Source organism: Euprymna scolopes, chromosome 10, assembly GCF_053919585.1.
Source record: "Euprymna scolopes isolate OS-2025 chromosome 10, ASM5391958v1, whole genome shotgun sequence".
NCBI lineage: Eukaryota > Metazoa > Mollusca > Cephalopoda > Sepiida > Sepiolidae > Euprymna > Euprymna scolopes.
In genome coordinates, this window is record NC_136491.1 from 8,532,541 (window position 1) to 8,554,279 (window position 21,739).

A 21,739-nucleotide genomic window follows, 5' to 3' on the forward strand; every position below is an offset into this window, starting at 1 on the left:
ATTGGTAAACCAAACTTCTGCAGCCTTATACGTTTTTCATTTTCCTTATTACAAGATTAATCGTTGTCCCGTATAAAAGAAGCAGACGTGCGTCAAAATTCGTAAACGCCTACGACTTTTCCCAATCATTTTCTACTCAAATTTTTACAAAGTAGATATATTAATTTTACATTTATATATATATATATATATATATATATATATATATATATATATATATTAATTTTACATATATATATTATATTAATTTTACATTTATATATATATTAATTTAACATTTATATGTATATATTATATTAATTTTACATTTATATATATATTATATTAATTTTACATTTATATATATATTATATTGATTTTACATTTATATATATATTATATTAATTTTACATTTATATATATTTTATATTAATTTTACATTTATATATATAATATTAATTTTACTTTTATATATATATTATATAAATTTTACACTTATATATATTATATTAATTTTACATTTATATATATATTATATTAATTTTACATTTATATATATATTGTATTCATTTTTCATTTATATATATATTATATTAATTTTACATTTATATGTATATATTATATTAATTTTACATTTATATGTATATATTATATTAATTTTGCATTTATATATATTATATTAATTTTACATTTATATATATATATTGTATTCATTTTTCATTTATATATATATTATATTAATTTTACATTTATATGTATATATTATATTAATTTAAGATTTATATATATATTATATTAATTTTACATTTATATATATTATATTAATTTTACATTTATATATATATTATATAAATTTTAAATTTATATATATTATATTAATTTTACATTTATATATATATTATATTAATTTTACCTATATATATTATATTAATTTTACATTTATTTATATATATTATATTAATTTTACATTTATATATATATATATATATTATATTAATTTTATATTTATATATTATATATATTTTACATTTATATATATTATATTAATTTTACATTTATATATATTATATTAATTTTACATTTATATACATATATTATATTAATTTTACATTTGTATGTATATATTATATTAATTTTACATATATATTATATTAATTTTACAATTATATATATTATATTAATTTTACATTTGTATGTATATATTATATTAATTTTACATATATATTATATTAATTTTACAGGTATATATATCTTATATTAATTTTACATTTATATGTATATATTATATTAATTTTACATTTATATATATATTATATTAATTTTACATTTATATGTATATATTATATTAATTTTACATTTATATATTTTATATATATTTTACATTTATATATTATATTAATTTTACATATATATATATTATATTCATTTTTCATATATATATTATATTAATTTTACATTTATATATATATTATATTATACTTACATTTATATATATATTATATTTATTTTACATTTATATATATTATATTAATTTTACATTTATATATATATTATATTAATTTTATATTTATATATATATATTATATTAATTTTACATTTATATGTATATATTATATTAATTTTATCATTCATATGTATATATATTATATTAATTTTACATATATATATTATATTAATTTTACATTTATATATATATATTATATTAATTTTACATTTATATATATTATATTAATTTTACATTTATATATATATTATATCAATTTTACATTTATATATTATAGTAATTTTACATTTATATGTACATATAATATATATTTTACATTTATATATATATATATTTTATCAATTTTACATTTATATATATATTATATTAATTTTACATTTATATATATATATTATATTAATTTTACATTTATATATATATTATATTAATTTTACATTTGTATATATATATCATATTAATTTTACATTTATATACATATTATATTAATTTTACATTTATATATATATTATATTAATTTTACATTTATATATATTATATTAATTTTACATTTATATATCTATATTATATTAATTTTACATTTATATATATTATATTAATTTTACATTTATGTATATATATATTATATTAATTTTACATTTATATATATATTATATTAATTTTACATTTATATATCTATATTATATTAATTTTACATTTATATATATTATATTAAATTTACATTTATGTATATATATATTATGTTAATTTTTCATTTATATATATATTATATTAATTTTACATTTATATATCTATATTATATTAATTTTACATTTATATATATTATATTAATTTTACATTTATATATATATTATATTAATTTTACATTTATATATATTATATTAATTTTACATTTATGTATATATATATTATATTAATTTTACATTTATATGTATATATTATATTAATTTTACATTTATATATATATTATATTAATTTTACATTTATATGTATATATTATATTAATTTTACATTCATATATATATTATATTAATTTTACATTTATATATATATTATATTAATTTTACATTTATATATATATTATATTAATTTTACATTTATATGTATATATTATATTAATTTTACATTCATATATATATTATATTAATTTTACATTTATATATATATATTATATTAATTTTACATTTATATATATATTTTATTAATTTTACATTTATATATATATTATATTAATTTTACATTTATATATATATTATATTAATTTTACATTTGTATACATATATCATATTAATTTTACATTTATATACATATTATATTAATTTTACATTTATATATATATTATATTAATTTTACATTTATATATATTTTATTAATTTTACATTTATATATCTATATTATATTAATTTTACATTTATATATATTATATTAATTTTACATTTATGTATATATATATTATATTAATTTTACATTTATATATATTATATTAATTTTACATTTATATATCTATATTATATTAATTTTACATTTATATATATTATATTTATTTTACATTTATGTATATATATATTATATTAATTTTACATTTATATGTATATATTATATTAATTTTACATTTATATATCTATATTATATTAATTTTACATTTATATATATTATATTAATTTTACATTTATGTATATATATATTATATTAATTTTACATTTATATATATATTATATTAATTTTACATTTATATATATTATATTAATTTTACATTTATGTATATATATATTATATTAATTTTACATTTATATGTATATATTATATTAATTTTACATTTATATATATATTATATTAATTTTACATTTATATGTATATATTATATTAATTTTACATTCATATATATATTATATTAATTTTACATTTATATATATATTATATTAATTTTACATTTATATATATATTATATTAATTTTACATTTATATGTATATATTATATTAATTTTACATTCATATATATATTATATTAATTTTACATTTATATATATATATTATATTAATTTTACATTTATATATATATTATATTAATTTTACATTTATATATATATTATATTAATTTTACATTTATATGTATATATTATATTAATTTTACATTTATATGTATATATTATATTAATTTTTCATTCATATATATATTATATTAATTTTACATTTATATATATATTATATTAATTTTACATTTATGTATATATATATTATATTAATTTTACATTTATATATATATTATATTAATTTTACATTTATATATCTATATTATATTTATTTTACATTTATATATATTATATTAATTTTACATTTATGTATATATATATTATATTAATTTTACATTTATATATATATTATATTAATTTTACATTTATATATCTCTATTATATTAATTTTACATTTATATATATTATATTAATTTTACATTTATGTATATATATATTATATTAATTTTACATTTATATATATATTATATTAATTTTACATTTATATATATTATATTAATTTTACATTTATGTATATATATATTATATTAATTTTACATTTATATGTATATATTATATTAATTTTACATTTATATATATATTATATTAATTTTACATTTATATGTATATATTATATTAATTTTACATTCATATATATATTATATTAATCTTACATTTATATATATATTATATTAATTTTATATTTATATATATATTATATTAATTTTACATTTATATGTATATATTATATTAATTTTACATTCATATATATATTATATTAATTTTACATTTATATATATATATTATATTAATTTTACATTTATATATATATTTTATTAATTTTACATTTATATATATATTATATTAATTTTACATTTATATATATATTATATTAATTTTACATTTGTATATATATATCATATTAATTTTACATTTATATACATATTATATTAATTTTACATTTATATATATATTATATTAATTTTACATTTATATATATTATCTTAATTTTACATTTATATATCTATATTATATTAATTTTACATTTATATATATTATATTAATTTTACATTTATGTATATATATATTATATTCATTTTACATTTATATATATATTATATTAATTTTACATTTATATATCTATATTATATTAATTTTACATTTATATATATTATATTTATTTTACATTTATGTATATATATATTATATTAATTTTACATTTATATATATATTATATTAATTTTATATTTATATATCTATATTATATTAATTTTACATTTATATATATTATATTAATTTTACATTTATGTATATATATATTATATTAATTTTACATTTATATATATATTATATTAATGTTACCTTTATATATATTATATTAATTTTACATTTATGTATATATATATTATATTAATTTTACATTTATATGTATATATTATATTAATTTTACATTTATATATATATTATATTAATTTTACATTTATATGTATATATTATATTAATTTTACATTCATATATATATTATATTAATTTTACATTTATATATATATTATATTAATTTTACATTTATATATATATTATATTAATTTTACATTTATATGTATATATTATATTAATTTTACATTCATATATATATTATATTAATTTTACATTTATATATATATATTATATTAATTTTACATTTATATATATATTATATTAAGTTTACATTTATATATATATTATATTAATTTTACATTTATATGTATATATTATATTAATTTTACATTTATATGTATATATTATATTAATTTTACATTCATATATATATTATATTAATTTTACATTTATATATATATTATATTAATTTTACATTTATATATATATTATATTAATTTTACATTTATATATATATTATATTAATTTTACATTTCCTTATTTACTCGATCAATCGTTTAAGCCGTTATTTGTTTTTGCCTTTTACTTTCTTTCATATCTTTTAAACAAATCTATTTCGCCGCTCGCCATTTTGTGTCTTCTCAGCCGGAAGTGAAGATTTCACTAAATCCACCTCCGTTAAACCAATGAACGAATTTAAGCGAGTAATCCAACATGGCCGAAAATGAGATTCAAGAAGAAAATCTTCAAGAATTTCAGGTGAGAACAACAACAACAAAAAAATATAATTTGAAAATTTGGAAATTTTTTATTAAATAATTAAAATCATATTTTCTCTTTTTCGGAGAATTTCATTGTTTACACAATACATTCATTCTTCATTTTGTTGATGGTATTAATCTGAGAAGTCGGCCTCCCCTGGAGAGAGAAGGTACACATCCGGTGAAAGACTAAGTTTCATAGGTGCAATTACACTATAATAACGAAATTTGGAAAACGAAAAAATCGGTTTAAAAAAATAACTACTGACTTCTTTTTTTGTCAATTTCAACTAAAAACAATGAAATCTACTTAATTGGCATGTCATCAGTTACTAAATATTATTGCATCATTGAAGTTTTCGATCTTTAGCGTAAAAAAATGCTCGCCAGAAAGACATGACACATTAACAAGGGAAGTAATTCAGTTACGCTAAAAACAAGTTATGTAATATTTATGATTATTAACGCACAATTATTAAGAATTGGCAATAATTACACACTATATACCTCCCTTTTGGAACTTTTCAGTGTTTTTAGCAAAACATTTTATTTTCGCTAATTTTTAGTCAAAGCAGGTTTTATTTAATAATTATTTTTTCTTATCGTTTTTCGTAATTGTTGGATATATTCATTACTGTAACATGACAATTAAGTAGAAATCATTGATTTGCCTTGGAATTTGCCTTTCGCTATTATAGTATCATATGCTGGCATCGTTTTCTTTTATGGATAAATTGTTTTAATAACGAAAGTTTCCGAAAAAAAGAAAAAAGATTTAAAAAAAAATAAAACAAAACAAAAAATAACAAACAAACAAAAAAAACTACATTATGTGGTTTTCAAAATTTTCGAATTATACTTGTATATAATGCGTTACACACACACACACACACACACACACACACACACACACACACACACACACACACACACACACATATATATATATATATATATATATATATATATATATCTCAGCGACCTGAACCAAAATAGAAGCATTCCGATGATTCAGACGAAATCTTGTACGACACAGCTTCCGAGAGCGTCCACGAATTCCTCTCTGCGGAGTCGGCGTGGTGAAGAGATCATTCGACCCGTTATAGTTGTAGTTAAACGCGAGGTTTAGCCACTTTGCCATTTGTCTCTTTTTCCCCATCTACAACTACGAGTTAAAGCGTTTTACTACTCGTGGTGGTGTTCTACTTTTTTTTAATAAGGTGTTTGTTGAAAAACGTTAAAAATTTTCATACTTTCCTTTTTTAGGACCTAGAGTGTGTGACTCTCTCTGTCATCTTTTGTCGTACAGTGAAACCTCAAGATACGAAATTTATTAGTTCTGGCTTGGCTGTCGTACAGTAATACCTCTAGATACGAAAGTAATTAGTTCTGGCTTGGCTGTCGTACAGTGAAACCTCTAGATACGAAAGTAATTAGTTCTGGCTTGGCTGTCGTACAGTGAAACCCCTAGATACGAAATTTATTAGTTCTGGCTTGGCTGTCGTATAGTGAAACCTCTAGATACGAAATTAATTAGTTTTGGCTTGGCTGTCGTACAGTGAAACCTCTAGATACGAAATTAATTAGTTCTGGCTTGGCTGTCATACAGTGAAACCGCTAGATACGAAATTAATTAGTTCTGGCTTGGCTGTCATACAGTGAAACCGCTTGATACGAAATTAATTAGTTCTGGCTTGGCTGTCGTACAGTGAAACCTCTAGATACGAAATTTATTATTTCTGGCTTGGCTGTCATACAGTGAAACCTCTAGATACGAAATTTATTATTTCTGGTTTGGCTGTCATACAGTGAAATCTCTAGATACGAAATTTATTATTTCTGGTTTGGCTGTCATACAGTGAAACCTCTAGATACGAAATTAATTAGTTCTGGCTTGGCTGTCATACAGTGAAACCGCTAGATACGAAATTAATTAGTTCTGGCTTGGCTGTCATACAGTGAAACCGCTAGATACATCAATAAATAGTTAATTTAATGTCCTGTCTGTACTTTTTTTTTAATTCCATACGCTATTTTTGTTATTGTGACGGTCGGTATCGTGTATCAAGATACAATACCTCATAACGTACAATATCACATTGGTGTCATTCCTGTTCGCAACAACTGGCATGAAAGGTTACAATATTACAGTATCTTGAAATTTTCGTATTTTGGAAAGCGTTTTACACATAAATCGCCTAATCCGTTCCAAGCTGTATGAAACAGTCATTAAATTTTATAGTAAGGATAAAACCAAAATAAAATGAGTCATATATTACCTAACCTTCACAGGAAACATGAGTTGGAACAATTACATTGAAAGCATTGCCAGGGCCGCTGCAAAGAAGGTAGGCTCTTTCTACCGTGCTAGAAAATTACTAACACCCGAAAGTATCCTGTACCTCTATAAGGCAACCATTCGCCCATGTATGGAGTATTGCTGTCATATTTGGGCTGGTGCATCTGCTACTAGTCTCTCGTTCCTAGACAAGGTTCAAAAGAGAGTCGCCAATCTGATAGGCCCTGAACTGGCATTCAAGCTTCAGTCTCTGTCCCATCGACGAAATGTTGCATCCCTCTGCCTATTCTACAAGTATTTTAATGGAGAATGCTCTGACGAACTGCAATCACTTGTGCCCCCACGACATAAACATCTTCGACAAACCTGACCGGCAGCTAAATCTCACCCACACATACTAGAGATCCCTAGATGTAAAAGATCTTTCTACTCCTGTAGTTTCTTCCTCAGAACCGCTAGACTTTGAAATTCCATTCCAGGTCACTGCTTCCCCAACTGCACTGACGTGCAGAAGTTCAAGTGTAACGTGAACCGACATCTTGCTGCCCAAAACCCCACATAGTACCCAGTAGATGATACCCCTGATAGTAGCCCCCTACACCAAAGTGGCAATGTGTCTTGTTTGGGGTAAAAATGTAATAATAAAAAAACACAAAACAAAATAAAAAAAACAAACAAAACAAAAACTGACACAATACATTTACTTGCTATTTTTGTTTTGTTTTACTTTTCTTGGAAATCCAAGTATAAAATTCTATTTAATAATAATAATAATAATAATAATAATAATAATAATAATAATAACAACAATAACAATAACAATAACAACAATAACAACAACAACAATAACAATAACAATAACAACAACAACAACAATAATAATAATAATAAACATAATAATAATAAACATAAACATAATAATAATAATAATAATAATAATAATAATAGTAATAGTAATAATAATAATAATAATAATAATAATAACAACAACAACAACAACAACAACAATAATAATAATAAAATAATAATAATAAAATAATAATAATAATAATAATAATAATAACAATAACAATAACAATAACAATAACAACAACAACAATAACAATAACAATAACAATAACAATAACAACAACAATAATAATAATAATAATAATAAAAAATAATAATAAATAATAAATAATAATAATAAAAACGACTGAGAGATATGACGTAATTCTTTTAATCGTTATTTCAATCATTACTCGTAAGGTCATGGTCTCAATCAAATCTATGGAAACGCAATCAAGCGGAAGAAAAAGAATTTAAAGTAAAATTGATTATTTACTTGTTTATAGTTAATTTGTGATTTCTTAGGAAAAACAACAAACTGGCCAACCACTTATAAAAATTTCAGAAGGGCTACGATAAAAATTAAAGAAGAAAATATTTTTTCAATTGAAATTCTTCAAATGTGTTTAAAATTTTAATGTTTAAAAATTTACTTTTCAATTTTGAAAATAATTTCAATTTATTGGGTGGGTGTAAGGGGTAAGTTGAATAAATTGAAGTCGAAGAAAAAATGTATTTTTCAGTTCAAAATCAGCACAAATATTTTCAGAAAATTACTAAAAGAAATTAAAATCGTATAAAACCTAATTAAAAAAAAAACGATTTTCGAAGAATTACTGAAAAAGAACCTTTCTGTTACTTGTATTTTTGTATTCTGAAAATCTTTTCGTATGTTGGAACAAAAGGAAATTTCACATCACGTTTTATAAGTTGAAACATTTGAAAGAAGAGTCTTTCGAATCTAGAGGTTCCATTGCATTTTGGATAAAGCGTTTATCGAATCAACCTTTTCGATTGGCAAATCGCTGTATCTGTCGCAATGAGGAAGAATTTCTTTGCTAATACTCGTTTTCACATTACCTACATCCACCCTGTTGCATAATATCAGGTATGAGTTTAAATAGGTTTCTTTATTGTATGACTTATTTCGGTGATTGTACAAGGTTGTTTGCATGTATAAAGTAAATGCGATATTTTGGTGTTTGTTGAGTGATAGGAACTTGATAGCTTAGAGCAGTTTTCGATAGTTTGCCATGACCAGTTCCTTTTTTCTCCTCTTATTCGACCTTGTGTTACATTTTTCAAAATTTACTTTTGTAATTTATTGAAAATAAATTGTTATACTTTTCCTTCGTTATTGCTTCGATTGTTAATAAACACACATTAGTGTGTGTGTGTGCGTGTACATATGTAAGAGAGAGAGAGACAGAGAGAGAAAGAGAGAGATTGTATACAAACAGAACTAGGAAGACAAAGACCATACGGGGAAAGAGGATGGGAGTATTACTAAGCGATGTGTCACTTGGTGAGTTAATTGCAAATTTCGGTTGATTAAAAGAATTAAAATAATTAAAACGTATGCAAATGTCAAGCCATGTACGACGAAAAAGACTATAAAAAAAAGCGTGTGCACAGCCGGCGATCATGTTCGAGAGAACGTTCGAAATGACGTTCGAGAGGACAGGCGTCAGAGAAGAAGGCCACGTTAGAGACGTAGGTGACATCACAGCCATAAGGAGAAGTCACGCGTAATGGTAGAATGAGGACAGAAACACCGTTGTTAGAAAAAAGGAGTCGAATTATTACTTGTCATATGTTCCTCGCGACGTACTCTGCTACAACGTGTTGGGTCTACGTGTGTAAATGTGTAATACGTAATTCAATCCCAAAACCGAGGAACGTTTTAGAATTTGTATTAAGTGATTAAAAATAGAGTGAAAAGCTCCAGCGCAACAAACGTTGATTGAGTCATCTTCGGCATAGCAATAGATATGTTATGTCACGTGTGATATTTCTACACTTTTTCTTGTTTTGCTTGAGCAGCCGTGATTAAAAAAAATACATCATTTTTTTCTTTTCAGATATCTGAATCGGATATTGTAAGAACGGAGGTCAATCTTCAGAAGAGTTCGTCCCAATTGACCGTGTATATTGTGGTCAGCCTAGCGATCATTGTGCTCGTCCTTATTGTCCTGATCAGTCTCTGGAAAGATCCCACGTGCTGCTTGTTTTTCACGTTGTGCCCCTGCTGTATTCTTGCCTATCCATGCATCCTCTGGCTTTCGAAAAAGTAAGTCCATTCTAGTTCAATGCCAATATTTACCAGGTGAAATACGAGGTGTCTTAAATAAGTTACGAGACTTTTTTTTTCGTATGGGCACTGTTATTGGTAGTACACACATGAAACTCTAGTCCCCTTCGAAGTAATCTCCCCCGGCTGCAATGCACTTATTGTACTATTCCAACAACTTCTGGAAGACCCGATGAAAGTTCTCTTGCGTGAGCGTGTCAATGACTCATCACACCCTCTTTCATCTCCTCAATTGTCTCATAACGACAGCCTTTAAGGTTTTCAATGAGCTTAGTGAATAACCAAAAATCACAGGGAGCAGGAACTGTCTTGATACCTATCTTTACCAAATAGTTTGTGACAAAAACGGAGTTGTAGACTCGTGCATTTTTCACATCTTCAGTTCCCCGCAAATAATTGTGTATACAGTTCCCACACTGACATCAAACTGTGCACATATTGTCTCTATTGATAGACGACGGTTCTTATCCATGACAGTCTTTATTTGGACAATCAACTCTGATGTTCTGACTTTCTTATTCTCCCCACACTTCTCATTATTCCTTCCAGACTACGCGCCTTCCTAGAGTCCCTTATGTCATTCAAAAGCTGATATACAATTTATGTAGGATGATTTAAAAGCAGTCTTAAGCATTCCATACGTTTCTGTGGCATTTTTTGAAGTTTAAAACGGAATCTTTTCGATATCGTTCTTTTAATGTCATCACATCCAGATGGCATTTTTAAAATTCACCAACTGTGACAATCAAGCTATAGTAGGGTGTATTCCAATTCCTGCTGTAGCTATTCATTTGAACCTGGAATCATAAAAATTGGCTAGTCATTTCATTAGATGTATAGCAATAACCACTGATGAGTGTTTGGGTAGACGTATTATTAACTCTAACAAATTGTTTCCCGTTTGTCGTATTACGATTGGTTTTCCGATTGGTTTGCATTCCCACTGGTCACGAAGGACGGTTTACCCCACATCACATAAAGTAATGTTATTTATGAATATAATTGCTAGTGTTCTACTGGCTATGTGGGTCGTACCTCCTTGAACTTGCAGACACGCACCAACCAACATATACCGGCAGAAATTAGACTAAGTAAGCCACGTCGTTTTCGACCTTCTTCTGCTTTGATATCTGCCATTGGCTAACATTTAATTGAAAATCCAACTTGTGCCAATGCCTATAAAATGGATTGTTTCAGAATATTGCACCGGACTGACTATCAAAATCACTTAAAGATTTTGGAGTCTGTCTCAATTCTTTCACGCAAGCGGTCATTTTGTCGACAGAAAGAATTTGTTAAATTTTTAGACTTGCTTGGAGATATGTCATCTCATACCCCTTCCATCTCAATTATACATTTTATATTATTGTATACATGTTTCACATGAATTCCTATTCCCCTTTTCTTCCCTTTTTTCGTATGTCTCCGATTATTTGCTCTTGCGTGACAATTTAATTCTTCTTTTTGCATCTGTTGAAAAACAACAATTACCTCCTGATGAGTTTGTCGGTGAATGGAGTCCTTATGGTTTGTTCGTATATTATCTTTCAAGCACCGTATATGCATATATATGTCTGTATGTTTATGTATTTCATATTATATATATATATATATATATATATATATATATATATTCACTACATATGGATGTTTGTATCTGTATATATATATGTGTGTTTGTGTAAGTATATAGACACATATGTATATGTGTGTATACCTGTGTTCTTGTATTTTGTGTATAAATGTATGTTATCTGTCGCTGACTTTTTTTTTTTTTTTTTATCTCTATGTGATTATTTTTATGTGATCATATTTTTATATGTATGTACGCGCCCTTGTCGGACGGACATTGCGCATATATATATATATATGATTAACTTCTTCAATATTTAAGTTATGCTTACCAATTTCCATATGTAGGTAGATGAGCCTCTCCGTGATTTTTTTGCGATAAAGTAAGATATCATAGTCTACTTATTCTAATTTTATTTACACAACTTAATCTAGGGTATGTTTTTCACAAGGTCTAATTTTAGTTATGAAAAATGATGTTACTCAAATGTCCACCATCTTCATGTTCATACTCTTGTGCTCTCTGCAGGGAATTGTCCATTGTCATTGGCTGAAGCTCTTGCACCTATTGAATTTTAGGGTTTGTATTACTGTACACATAGATTCGAAAAAGTTGTCAAAAAACAAATATAGAACAAATAAATGTTATCAAAGGCAATATAAGTTACTTTTCTACCTAACTGGATATATTTTTTGTGTTTTTATTCAGTGTAACATGTTTATTCAGCTCGAAAAACATGCAGTGTTTACCGATGTATTGGAAAATTCAAAATGGCAGCCGACTCTCTCTCGGAGAGGGTACGTTTGGGAAAAGGTATTATAAATAATAAACTAGACAAAATACTGTTAGAAATTCGCTCAATATATGTTATCGTGACATAAGTTGACATATATTCGGTTGTTTTCTAACAGTATTTTGTCTAGTTTATTATTTATAATACCTTTTCCCAAAGTACCCTCTCCGAGAGAGAGTCGGCTGCCATTTTGAATTTTCCAATACATCGGTAAACACTGTATGGTTTTCGAGTTGAATAAACATGTTACACTGAATAAAAACACAAAAAATATATCCAGTTAGGTAGAAAAGTAACTTATCTTGCCTTTGATAACATTTATTTGTTCTACATTTGTTTTTTGACAACTTTTTCGAATCTATGTGTACAGTAATAAAAACCCGAATTTTATATGGAAATTTCCCCCCTTCATGAAACATTTTGTGAAGAGATGATCGAGAGACCCCAATTTGACTTGATCTCCTTCTTACTGATGTGGATGGATCCTTGGCCACACTCTCTGCTAATCTCTGACGATTCTTATCACTTCTTGCCGTACGGGGTCTACCAGATTTATGGAGGTCACATACAGACCCTTGCTCATGAAGTCGAGCCACCATAGCTTTTATTGCATTGGGAGTTGGGGAATTTCTTGTGTTGAAGTTTCATCGAAATTGTCTTTGAGTTTCTGATATTGACTCATTCAACCGAAAATACGACTACGATAAATATCCACTCCTCGGTAGTGTAACGTCTCATGATGAGCTTGGAAAGGTTATTCTAAAGGATTTGATAAAATAAAAGAAAAATATAAAAAATTAAGAAAGTTATGAATTTCTTTTTACCCATCAGCTTCTTTTGGGACACCCTATATATATACAGCTGTAATAGAAAAAATCCAGGAAATAAACGAAGGTTATATAAAAAACGTGAGTCTTTGAATTTTCAACAAAATTTTGCACTATATATATATATATATATATATATATATATATATATATATATATATATATATATATATATATATATATATATATAGACTTATATGTAATATACTGAGTTCGTGCAATTCATTAAATTTTAATATACCAATAGGTTTTAAGCCAAAAAAGGTTGACTTAAGGATTAAGCTACAAAATTATCACATTTCATAATTGAGCATTAATATACTGTGTGTGCAAAATCGCGACGTGAAGACAAGGTGTTGATGGCAACGAAAAGTGTATTTCATTTTATGTTACAATTGTTTCAATGTCCAGTTCGACAATTTCAAGCATTATATCGTTTGAAAATTTTCAAAAACCAGCATTTCTTCAGACTTTATGAATAAACACACTTTTGGCAATGTAGCATTTTTTGAATTGAAAGAAAAAAGAGGGGGGGGGGAATCCCTAACGGGAAAAACATGCGAGAAACATCCCACGCATTGACACAAAAACATTTTCAAGTAGAATAACTATGAATTTTCAGACAGAAAATAGATTAGAACACGTCACCCGAAATGCGCTACAATGTTTATATATATTTAATACACCCATTTTGCTTTATTCTCATATTCAATCAAATTCTAAACCTGAAATAGTCTTATATCCTTGTACCAATAAAACGATAATCTATAAACATTACTTGCCACTAATACGAAACTAAAACTTACCTTAATATCCTTACAAGATTGTTACGAACATAATATAAATGTAGATACCAAATTAAAAAAAAATTCTTTTTACAAAAAATCAATCATCGGGAAATAAAGGAATTTAGGACCCCACAAATGGGATATATTTATTAAAAAAAATTACTTTTTTAAATGGCTTAGGGCTCCCCGTAGAAACTTCACATAACTCTGTTCTTAAATAATCATTTTCTTTCTATTAAAAAAATGCTACATTGCCAAAAGTGTGTTTATTCATAAAGTCTGAAGAAATGCTGGTTTTTGAAAATTTTCAAACGATATAATGCTTGAAATTGTCGAACTGGACATTGAAACAATTGTAACATAAAATGAAATACACTTTTCGTTGCCATCAATAGCTTGTCTTGAAGTCTTGATTTTGCACACAGTATATATATATATATATATATATATATATATATATATATATATATATATATATATATATATATTATATATACTGTTATGGTTGGGAGTCAAGTGAAAGAGTGTTACTATTAACTTACCCCCCACACACAAAGGGCAGAGTTAGACACAATATGTAGAAATCGGTACTTCTGCAGTGTAAAGCCCATTTTCCTATGAATCTCGCTCGGCAACGTCCGGCGAACGACGGAAACCGCCGGATTATAACGAGAGAGCAAAGAGAGACGCAAGCGAGCAGACGGTAAAAATTGGAAGAAAAGAAAGGTAAGGGCAGAGTATCATTGCGCCAGCGTAGTATAAACATCTCAAGCCACTCCATATTAAGAACGTCCTTCGGAATAAACATCCCCAACTTCGAAAGCTGTTCTTAACATGGGAAGGTTGGGGATGGTTATTTCGAAAGCTGTTCTTAACATTGGGAGATTTGGGCGTTTATTCCGAAAGCCATTATTAACAGGAGAAGGTTTGGAGAGTGTTTATACTACGCTGGGGCAGGTCGTAAAAAATACCAAAATAACTTTTCATACACAAACAAAAAATATATTTGTTCACTAATTCAAAGACACAAAACCTTTATTACAAACAAACAAACAAACAAACAAACAAACACACAAACAAACAAAACAAACCAAACAAAACAAAACAAAACAAAACAGAAAAAACACAGCTGCCATAAAAAATAAATAACACAGTAAAATTTATGAATCCCAATGAAAACATTAATTAACAGCAAACTAAGAACTCAAGTGCTGTTATTATCCTAAGATGAAAACTGTTTTTATATTTCTGTTTGGAAATATGCTTGAACTATTTTCAGCATATTGTCTGTTATGATAATCAAGCAAGGTTTATTAAAGATTCGAACCCCTATCTTTCCTATTTTTTTTTACATGGAGGTCACCACTTATCAAGGCCCGGACGCCACTCAGGGATAAGGATTATTGCGTGTACAGTAACCAATGGGACAGCATCATACTAATCGTTAGTATTGGAGATTTGATAAAGTGTCTTACCCAAAGGGGCGGCTCATCAGGAATTTACTTATGTTAGACTTGAAGACATCCAAGCCATAGCCAGGTGGGAAACGGAAGAGAGTTCCACAGGCGTGCACTAATAAGAAAGAAACTTTGTTCATGGAATCTACGTTTTGATCCAGGCACAGATAAAGAGTGGGGAAAATTAATGACAGTGATTTCAGCTAGATGGGTGTCTATCGTGAAAGGCTGGCGAGGGGGACCAGAGATTGGAGCCCAGACGAGCACCCGCCACGGAAACAACGATAAAACAAAGACAGGCACGCAACGTCTCTTCTGTGGGAGAGGGATTCATTCCACACCAAGCCACGAAGGGTCCTTAGTTTAGAAGGATTGCTTGTTCTCCCCCTGATAAGGGAATATGAATTGTCATTTCTCCCTCGTTACTCAATAATGCTCAATTATCCCAACAAGGTCATGATTGGCCATTTAAGCACAGATACTACAATTTATTCCTATCTAATAACAAAAGTATTTTATTAAGATGTAGGAAGCGTAGGAAAATATTGTAACATGATGTAACGTTAACATTGTCTTGAAATCCATCTTCTTCCCCTTCTTGACACCCCTTCTCTCTTACCTCTATCCTCCTCCTTTTTGCTTTCTATCACAACCCTTCGTTTTATTTTATTGGATTTTATTGCTTTTGAGTGTTTTTTTTTTCTTTTAGTCTCTCTACGTTTCTGACCTGTGTTTCCAGGTACCAAGAACCAGAGAAAGTCATACAGACCGATGTCGAAAAGTACATGCCCGGACTTTTCTACACAGATGACGGGTTGCTGAAAAGGTACAAGCCTAGTCTAAAGGAGATGGAATTCTTCGCCAACATCAACGATTTAACGGAAACACCCGGCCATATAGGTGACCAACCGATGGATGGCAAAAAGAACACAAGCAAAACAAATGAACCATAATGATGCGCATCCTGTGTTTTTTTTGTGCTTGTCTTCAAGAATTTAGCATTTTTTCTCCACATTTAAATGTAAATGATCTTTACCAATAATTATTGAAGTACTGAATTAGTTAGAAACGTTTGTTTAATTTAAGTGGATATTAATGCAGTTCATTTTCTATGTTTGATTTGGAAATATGAAAATGACCGTGATTTGTCTGGTCGTCAAACGGCAATGTTATTCAAGTACGGCTTTCGTATGGTCACTGCCAGTCATTTTGACTGACCAGAGCGAAGAGCATCTCTCATAGAAAAAAAATATTTTTTGGAATTGAGCAAACCATTTCTAACAGACCAGTTTTGTAACATTGATCTCTCCACACAAATGGCATGCAGGTTTCTATCGTTTTTTTTTAAAAACTTTACTGCAGTAAAAAAAAAAAAAGCTTCAGATGTCGGTAGTGTTCTGCTTGATCTCCCATTTCAAGGCCTAAAATACAATAAAATATTCTAACACCTCACCCGCTCGAAGATTTATTGCACACCAACATCGGCATACTCGCTACACCAAATACAAGAGTTGAAGCATAGGAATATATAAAATATCTTTAGCATAACAAAGAGAGACCTCTAAAAAAACAGCCCCCCCAATCCAAACCTCACAAAAAAACAGAACAAAAAAAAAAACAAAACAAACAACAAAAAAAAACGAACGAACGAACGTGTTTGTCCAATTTAATTATTAGATTTCAATTTTACATACGCTAAAATGTTTATCTAAAAATTTATTAATCGCGTTGGCACACTTGTTCTCATTACATCACCGAAGTTAAGCAGTGTGTAGCCTGGCCGGTACCATATAGGTGACCATTTGAGTATACTAGGCGCTGTATGTATTCAGGTAAGTGTGTATGCATAAACCGCACTTGCACAGTTCTAGGACATTCTTGAGCAAGGTGTAACACCTGTTAGTCTTCCTCTGATGTTCTGAAGAGTTACATTACAGGGAGTACATGGAATTCCCCAGCCATAGTGAGGACAATACATTTCGGAAAAGGGGTGGTGGTGTCTCTGTTAAAAACCAAACTGTATAGCGAAAGTCCGTTAGTACTGTTGGGCAATATTCTAATGATGGTCTATCAGACAAAACACCCATTTACAATTTCTCATGAGCTAGAACGGAAGTAGTAGGGCTGAGGAAACTGTCACAATTTTGTCTAACTGTAGATAGCGAAATATTTACTTTATTGTTATTCTAATTTAAAGAATCTGTTTCGATTGCAAAATAAAAAAATATATAGAGATATATCTGGAATATCCGATAACGTTATCAGATGTTCTACTGTCTTTGTAGGCCGAAAGCAGGCTTGACGTGTTCCCTTGGATAATGACGATAAATAGATGCTTGTAGAGGCAAGTCAACTCACAATTGTTTCCTGTATTGTGTTACACGGACAGAACTAGTCGGTTAAAGAATTGCTGCGTGACGTAACCAATCGATCCTCTCGTCTCCATGAGTTGTTTATCTCCTTCCCATGACAGGAAGATGTGACACAAGGTCGGGAAAGTGGGATATAAAAAGCAAGTATCATAGAGAAAAAGCACTCTAGCTTTCAAAAATGCCTGCACAACCCCATCGATATTACCAGTCAGGAACGCTTTAACGAATTAGCAATAAACTTCTGAAAGGGTGAGAAGGTAAAGCTTGGGATGGTGAACCTCTAGAGCGACACAGAAAACAAAACCATGCAAAGAGAGACCCCATTTCAGACTCGAATGATTTGGGAGACAAGGGAAAACTCCATGACAATGATTGGTTAGAAAACAAAGCTTTGAAAAGACAATGATGTTCTGATCGCTTGCGGCTCTTCGCTGGCGTCACATGTCCAGGTTTTGTCATCGATTTCGTTATTGATGAGGATGTAAAAGTATTGACACAACTCGCAACGCATAACAGTAACTTGCTGTTTTGTTGACGAACTGTAACGATTTTTTGTGCTGGTGTTGTAGCAGTCATAAAGACTTATTTTCTCTTGCGGATAAATGTCCCTGCTGGGCGATTTGCTTACACAGTAAACATATACCTTGAAGCATCCATTGCTTTTATTTGCCCCTGAATAACCACACCAATCCCTTTAAGAATCACGATCGGTCAGCAGAGAGAATCCTGGAAGCAACAGGGAAAGATATCCTTTCCATCTGCTCTGCTTGCCAAAACTCAAACACTGACGATCTTCGCCTGAAGATAACTGCTGATAGACTTGCTGGGAACCAAATGATTTTCTGGTTTTCATTTTCTGCACTTGGACATTGCCAAACTTTCTTCCATTTTAATAAATACTTTTGTTGTTCCTACAAAAGAGGTTTTGGGGTTTCTTTTGTGAAACGGTTTTCGTTTACTACTAGCAAATACAAGTGCATATCATTTCTAGGTACTTATGTTTTTTAAATCACGTTTTTTCCGTGAGCCTCACTCGGCAAAACCCGGCCCGGAAAATGCCGAATGAGCTTATTCACTTAGAAACCAAGTGGCCAAAAGAGACGCGAACGAGCAGACGACACTAAATTGGGGGAGGGGAAGGAAAGGAAAGAGTTTCATTGCGCCTCAAATAAGTTTTTATTTTTGTGAGAAGGAAAAAAAAAGTGAACAATTCCACGTTGCTTTCCTTTAACCGGCGGAAACTACTATCTCCAAGAAATCACAAGTTGCCTCCTCTCAAAAGTGTAACCCTAACCTCTCACAAAAAATATAAACAAACAAAAAAAAAAACAACGAAAAAAAAAACGTATTTTCAAAAACAAATTTTTGCAGAAACGGAATTAAAAAAAAAAAAAGAAAATGCCGCCGTCGGCTGCTTACAAAAAAAAAAAAATTTTTTTTTGGAAGAAATTCAAAAATTGTTTAAAATACAAAAATACACCTTTTCTCTTAAAATTCAAAGAAACAAAACTTTTATTACAAAAAAAAAAAAACAAAAACAAAAAACAAAAAAACAAAAAAAAAAAACAAAAACAAAACAAAACAAAACAAAAAATTATAATAAAACAAAAACAAAAAACAAAAACACAGTTGACAATAAAAAACTCCAGTAAATTTTATGAATTTATTACGGTAGGGTGTTTATTTATTTCTTTTCGTTTTTGTATTGACTTCTGTTCGCTCTGTTTAACTCGGCGGTTTTCGTCGTCTCTCGGGCGTTGCCGAGCAAGACTCACGGGACAACAAACGGGATTTAAACTGCAGGTTCTCGTTTCTATCGTGGGTCATGTCAGAAATTCTGCGTAATACAAAAGTAAACCGATGTCGTCGTCGTCGTCGTCGTCGTCGTCGTCGTCGTCATCATCATCATCATCATCATCATCATCTGCTGCTCAAGATTTTGCCTTTTTGGTCGACTCGTCCTCCAAGCCATCTAAACATTGCATTTAGAATGCTAAAAAAAGCAAGGAGTATTCTATTTCTCGTAGAGTTCTTTCTGCAAACGCATTCCTTAAATATTTCTCATTCTTTTGTCTCTCTCTTATCAGACCACTGTTAGGGTATAGTGTCCAGCCATCTGCTCTGTACTTAATACGTGATATCCAACATATCGAGAGAGCTCAAAGACTGGCTAGACTAATGGTGTAAGGTCTATAGGATATGCTCTACAAAAGCCGGCCCAAGAAGCTTCACCTTTTCTTCTTTGAATGCCGATGATTACGTAGTGATTTCATTTTTGCCAACTGACTCCTCGATGGACATCATGCTATACTTTGGACTTATTATTCAGTTCTGCATCAGAAAGAGATATACACGAGAACTATGAAACTACTTGATTGCTGATTTTGATTGAACCGGATGAGGTCAGCTTTATCGATGAGGATTCGTGGACTTAGGAATAGACTCCCAAGGTAGGGAATAAGTGTATCAACAACGCAACAATTCAAGGTGAATTTGGACAAGTAATGGGCTTCTGTATTCTATTCTGCGTAAATTTCCATCGGCCTTTCCTTAAAAAGCGATTGAAGCAAGTTTGTTTGATTTTTTTTTTGCCAAATAAATTGAATTAAATTAAATCATCTTCGTCATTTTTCTTCTTTATACTTCTTTCTTATGTGACGTGAAATTGGCATCATCACTGGTTTGTACTATCTTAGCATTTGGTTATAAAATCCATAGTCTATAAAATGGCAGACTAATAAAAACACTGAATCAAATTGGTTTATCGCTTTTGAACAGAATGGTTGAACGATGTAAATATACTCCTCAGATACTAACATATTTTCTATACTGACAACTTCTTTCTTTGGGAATTCTTTTGCTTA

General features: G+C 27.6%; 1 protein-coding gene across 3 annotated transcripts in view; it reads left to right on the forward strand.

Annotated features, from left to right (window-relative positions):
- Positions 1-21,484, forward strand: part of LOC145285800 (uncharacterized) — a 271,389-nt gene extending 249,905 nt beyond the window's left edge. For 2 of the 3 annotated variants that reach the window (XM_080134177.1, XM_080134176.1), the window contains 3 exons: positions 5,512-5,625; positions 10,836-11,044; positions 17,213-21,484. In XM_080134177.1, coding sequence (XP_079990303.1) covers positions 5,581-5,625; positions 10,836-11,044; positions 17,213-17,456 — 498 coding nt within the window. In that variant the 5' untranslated portion in view covers positions 5,512-5,580 and the 3' untranslated portion in view covers positions 17,457-21,484. The remainder of the gene's footprint in view (positions 1-5,511; positions 5,626-10,835; positions 11,045-17,212) is intronic. The other variant, XM_080134178.1, reaches the window with a different exon arrangement.
- The last annotated feature ends 255 nt before the right edge of the window (positions 21,485-21,739 follow it).